This window comes from Fukomys damarensis, unplaced genomic scaffold, assembly GCF_012274545.1.
Source record: "Fukomys damarensis isolate Sample0158 unplaced genomic scaffold, DMR_v1.0_HiC HiC_scaffold_19, whole genome shotgun sequence".
Taxonomy (NCBI): Eukaryota; Metazoa; Chordata; class Mammalia; order Rodentia; family Bathyergidae; genus Fukomys; species Fukomys damarensis.
In genome coordinates, this window is record NW_022900931.1 from 66692231 (window position 1) to 66698230 (window position 6000).

At 48.0% G+C, this 6000-nt stretch overlaps 1 protein-coding gene across 1 annotated transcript; it reads left to right on the top strand.

The window, feature by feature from the left end:
- Positions 1–398: 398 nt before the first annotated feature.
- Positions 399–1305, top strand: LOC104857283 (vomeronasal type-1 receptor 4). Its single transcript, XM_010617065.1, has 2 exons — positions 399–895; positions 984–1305. Exons 1-2 carry the CDS (start codon positions 399–401, stop codon positions 1303–1305), a joined length of 819 nt encoding a protein of 272 aa, XP_010615367.1.
- Positions 1306–6000: the final 4695 nt, after the last annotated feature.

Sequence of the window (6000 nt, forward strand, 5' to 3'; positions counted from 1 at the left end):
ATGACATAACGTGTGTAACATCGCTATGGTAACAAGCAGGCCATTCTGGTTCAAGCTCAAATTCTACTGAGGTGGGCTGGGGGTTTGGCTCAGTGGTTCTGCCACCTGCCTCGAAAGCCCAAGGGCCCAAGTTCAATCCCTGGTACCAAAAATGTTTTCTACTAAGATGTAAGAGAATGTCTAAACTACATAGCTAAATTCTAAGGGAAGAGAAAGACAGGACTGTCGTAGTGACTGCACTGTGGTGCAATATGTGTTCGATTTGTTATGAATTAGTGTGAGAAATTAGGAAACGTGTGGGCACTCTACCTGTTCTAGAAACAACAAAAATGTAGAGTGCAGGGTGTCCTATGAATCCACTATTTAATGAAGCAAATACTGGGCACAGAAATAGCAGAATGGCCTCCATGAACGTTAAAACTGGCATCGTTTTCCTCATCCAGATGGTCATTGGAGCCATGGGGAACATTTTCCTCTTAAGCCAGTATTTATGCTTTTATTTCAATAGTGGCAAATCAAGGTCCACCAATGTGATCCTCAGGCACCTGACTGTGGCCAACACCCTGGCCATGCTCTCCAGGGGAATCCCAGAGACCATGGCAGCGTTCGGGATGGAAGTCTTCCTCAGCGATGCCGGATGCAAGCCGGTGTTCTACGCTCACAGGGTGGGCAGGGGTGCGTCCATGGGCAGCACCTGCCTCCTGAGTGTCTTCCAGGCCATCAGCATCAGCCCCGAGGACTGGAAGTGGAAAGAGCTGAAAGTAAAAGCTCTCAAGCACATGAGCCCCGCCGCTGTCCTCTGCTGGGTCCCGCCTTTGATGCTGAATATCATCATTCCTGTGAATGTGACAGCTAATCAGAAAAACAAAACCGTAACACACAAAAGAGACCTTGGGTACTGCTTTTCTAGAGAACACGAGAAGGTTTCCAACTCAGTCACTGCAGCGGTGTTAGCCATCTCTGATGCATTGTGTATGGGCCAGTGGCTCCATGGTCTTCATTCTGTATACACATAAGCAGCGAGTTCACTACCTCCACGGGACACATATCTCTTCCAAATCCTCACCTGAGACGAGGGCCATCCACAGCATCCTCGTCCTGGTGTGCATGTACGTAACTCTTTACACCATCACCTGCACCATGCAAGTGTCTCTCACTGTGTTTTACAATCCCAGCTCCTTATTGCTCACCGTTGCTGCCTTGATGAACGCCTGTTTCCCCACAGTCTGTCCCTTCGTGCTCATGAGCCGTGACCAGACCATATCCAGAGTCTGTGGTGTCCACCACGGAAGGAACACCCAGTGACCTGAGCTCATCGGAAAAAAAAACACACACTGTCTTTTGTACCGGTCTTCTGAGTGACCGCTTTGTTCAGTACCCACCACAATTCCTCCCAAATTCCAAGGACTCCATTTTTTCCACACTAACCCAGCTTTTCTTTCCAGTTTGACTAAGCGAAGTCTTCATTCAGCATATCTGCTTCCCAAGCACATCAGGAAACAGCTTGATTTCTAAACTCTGCTCTGCTTTTTACCAGGGGGTTAGGACGTTTTCATACTCTAGTATTTGAGTGTGCTGTTTCTTTGTCTATAATATGGATAGCTTCAAAACTGTAGTTACATTTCTCAATAATGTTCAGATGTGCTACAGATTCTAATTGGATGAATAATGAGAGCAAACTTTAGTTACTACATCTAAAAGGAACCTTTAAAACAGTAGCCAACCAAACAAAAATGTTGAACATGAACTTTGAATTTTTGAGAGTTAAATACTGTAGAAAATAGTTTATTTAGTTTTCTCCTGTCATTTTCCTCGTAGTGGAGCTGATTTGGGGATCAAGATGCCTCACATAAGCACACAGATCTTCCTGGGCCATGTGAAGGCGGCCAGCCTGGACACTGTTCTAAAATCTGAAAGGACCGGGCCACACTAGTGAAAGGAAATGTCGAGTGTGCCCTGCCTTGATGTCCCTTCTGGTTTAATCATGCGCTACAGAGGCAGTGATTTTTAGCTCATGACACTCTTGCGCTCAGTCTTTTGAGCCCAAAGAGAATGATGAGTCTTGGGTGCATTGTCCTGTTGATAGGGAAAGCTTTTATAAATAGCATAAAGTGTTACAGTGTAAAGTGGCTTCTGCTGTCTCTAACAGCGGTTTGTTTTGTTTAGCTCAAAACTAATAGGCGCCGAACGCACTAACTGCTGAATGAGGCATTGGTCTGACCCTGAGATAACGGCACAGCAAGACCTCAAGCTCCGAAGAGATTGGAGCCACCTGATCGTAAGTGTCTGGATGAAAGAACCCATTGCTAACATTTGCTCCCCTGACCCTGAGCACCCCCTTCCTACGGACTAGGACAGATAACTAGGCGAATCTTAAAGGTAAACTCCCCAACTGCAAAGAACTGTTACGTCTGGGTTAAAAGATGAGCTATTCTGTGATGGTGATTTGAACTGTGAGAATGAAATGTAACCACCCAAATGAAGTCAAGGCTGTGAAACCCTCTAAAAGGAGTCGTCGATCCAGGCACGGCTTATGGGCGAGGGACCCTTATAGATGAGTAAATTTGTCATTTTCCTTCCATTCTGCTGCCTCTCTGTGTGTCACTTACTGATTCTTTCCGTAACACTGTTAATTCACCACAATCACAATGAGGAGAAAGTGCTGTTTTACTGTTAGACTCAACTCCAGCTTTTGCCTGCTGTTTGCTTTTCTTTCTTTTGGAGGCTGACTTTACTCAAGATCAGAGAGACTCGTCCTGAAAACGTTATTCCAGTCTGTCTTCCTGGCCTCAGAGGAGGGCTGGGAACTAGGGAATATCTCTACCCTGTCCTTCTCCCCTCTTGTTCAAGAGTACTGCTCTGGCTGGTAGGTTTTGTCTTTCTTTTTTCGGTGCTGGGGTTCAAACTCTTAAGACCTTCCATTTTCCAGGCAGGTGTGGTGCCACTGAGCTAAATCCCTGGCCCCTGGGTTTTTGTTTTGATTTTCTTTTTAAGTTAGGGCCTCTGCAGCATGGTTCTTCTCTGGAGCACGTCAACACCCCAACAAATGCTGAGTGAGGGCTGGAAGGTCCACCACAGCCATGTGCCAAAGGACTGCAAGGGAGGGGCAGGTAGGCACCAGTAAGAGCTGCATTCTGGCCCCACCAACGTCTTCAGACAAACTCAGTGGCTGCCGCTAGCCCCAGTAGGCTCAGCACTGGGGGTGCCCCAAGCTACTGCCCGAAACAGGCACATGAAGGCGATGCCTCTCTCTGCTTGCTCTTCAAAGTGGGAAACACGAACTCAGTGGTTTCTCAAACACCTCTGGATTGCATCATCACTCGCTAGAACTCGTGCGATCTGCTCTGTGAGAGAGAGGGAAAATGGCCAGAAATTCCCTATGTCCGGACATTTTTTGCTTTAAGAAGAAGCTGCAAACTGTGCCACCAAAGCAGGCCAGAGCCCGGGTCACCTGTGGGCACACAGGGCCCTGCTGAGACCCAGAGAGTTCTGCCTCAGCCTTGTGCTTCACCTCCAAAACCAAAGCCACCACCCAGGCCAAAAGATGGTCCCACTAGGGGATGATACACTCTTCGGGCGACGAGCTGATGAGAATAGCGTGCTGTCCAAGTCTATGTGCCCTTTTCTTTGACAGACTTAGGGCAGGCCAAGCAGGATTTAGGAATTTTTCTGACAATCCTTAGAAGCACATGGAGACACTTCAGAGTATAGTGCGATCTTGCAATCTGCCGTGGAAAGATATTATGCTCCTTTATTTGTTGGTTTGGTTTTGTTTTTGGTACCGGGGATCACACTCAGGACCTCGCACTTGCAAGGCAGGCGGAGGAACCACTGAGCTAAATCCCCACCCCTGCTCCTTTAAATCAAACACTAGCCCCTAGTGAAAAGAAAGAAGTCTTATGTGCAGCAGAGGTCTTTGGAAATGAATTCCTTATGATTCATGATAAGAGACCCGAGGAACTATAGCCAGGAGAAAGACCACTTCCCACAGGAGGTCAGGCCATCCCAAGACAGGGCCCCATCCGTGACCCTGAGGATTATGAGGACAGGAAGGCACGGAAACATTTCCAGCCCTGTGTCCTGGAACGGTTGTGAAGGACTCATTCAAGTTATCACCCACTGATCAGGGCAGTGAAGAAAAGTCCTCCACCTTTGTACAAAGTCTCCAGGAGCCTTTAGCTAAATTTACCTTTTTATCCCCAGAGTCACTCCATGGAGGAGTAGGTAAAACTTTAGGGTAAATTTCTAACCCAATCTGCCCCCAAAAGAAGGAGAAATTTACAGAAAAGGGCATTTGGCCCTGATAGGTCTTTGGGCTCTGTAGCTAAATTAGTCACAGGTATTTTATAACCAAGACCAAGAGGAGGCCAAGGAGAAGGAAAACTGAGGTCAGAGAAAGGCAGCTGTGCTACTGAGCACCCGTAGGGGAAATCAAACTCCCAGGGATCTAAAGGTGAATCGTCTGCTTGCTATTACTGCAGAAAGCCACAGGCACTGTGATGGGGTCACTGTCACCAAAGGGTGAAGAGAACCACTGAAGGGGGTGCCCCAGAGGTGAAGGGCTCTGGGAACAACCCAGCCTTCCAGGTGGGCTAACAAGAACACTGGGGGGGACCCAGGAACCCGTTAGCAGCTCCCATGAATTAGACAGTCATCACTGTTCAGGAGCCCCAAACCACTAACTACAGAGGGGAGAATCAATCTCCTCCTAGACCTGGGAGCTGCTATTTCTGTTCTCCTGTCCAGCCCTGGCCTGCCCTCCTCTGTCAGTATGACTGTTTTCGAGTGGTAACTGGAAAACCCATACTCAGATATTTCTCACAACTCAATTGCTGTAATTGGGCTGTTTTGTCCTGGTTACTGTTCTCATTGCTGAGAAAAAAATAACTGACACCCAAAGTTAAGGGAGAAAAGGTTTATTCGGGCTCCCAGTTTGTAGAGATCACAGTCCATAACTGGCTGGCACACACAAAGGAGCAAAGCAACAGGGAACCTTAACAGCATCTTTCTGCCCCTTTTATCTTATCTAGACTACTTAGGGCAGATAGCACTCATAGCCTTAATCCTAGTGTTCTCGAACCTAGCACTGCATCAGGAATCAATCCCAGCATCACACACTCTGGATCCAGCTAGCTCTGTAAAAACCCCACCTATGACTACAGGAGGCTTTAGGGGGACGTCTAAACACAAGGCATAACATTCCTCCCCTGCCACCCCGCCAAGACTCAGGCATGTCCCTTTATACAAAGGGCACTTAATCCATCCCCAAGAGCTGCCAAAGTCCTAAGAGTTTCAGCAACACAGAAAAGTCTAAGTCCAAAGTCTCCTCTGAGATTTAAGGCAACCTCTTAGCTGCAAGCCCCTGTCAAATGAAAAGCAAGTTAAACCTTTCCAACATTCAATGGTACAAGACATTTCCATTCCAAAAATTACAAACAGGGGATACAAAGGAATGGGACCAAAGCAAGTCCAAAATCCAGCAGGGCAGACATTGCATCCCGCAGTCCCACTTCCAGCATCTCCAGCACCCCATGGCAAGTTGTAAACTCCAAAGGGCCTGGGTGTCTCCATGCCCCACGGCACTTCCGGTGGTTGAAGTTCCCATGGCCTCTCTCGGGGGCTGACTCTGCTCTCTCCTTGCAGTTTTTCTCAGGCAATCCACATCCACAGTCCTGGCTTCTCCAACTTCGGGGGTCCGCACTGCTCCTCTGGCTTTGCACTCACAGCCTCACACACAGCCCTCTCGGGAGCAAACTGCCTGGCATTCCAGGCCTTCTGCTGAAATCTGGGTGCAAGCCTTCCTGACCCCGCAGCTCCTACATTCTGCATGATAGCAGAGATTGAACTCAGGACCTGACGCCTGTGAGGCAAGCACCGCTGAGCTAAATCCCGGCCATTCTATGAATTTTGACGAGTGTGTAGTTGCACATATCCACCACTGGGGGGAGAGAGTAATGCAGATATCTCTTAAATCCAGTTCTTTGAAGTTGTGGTATAAAT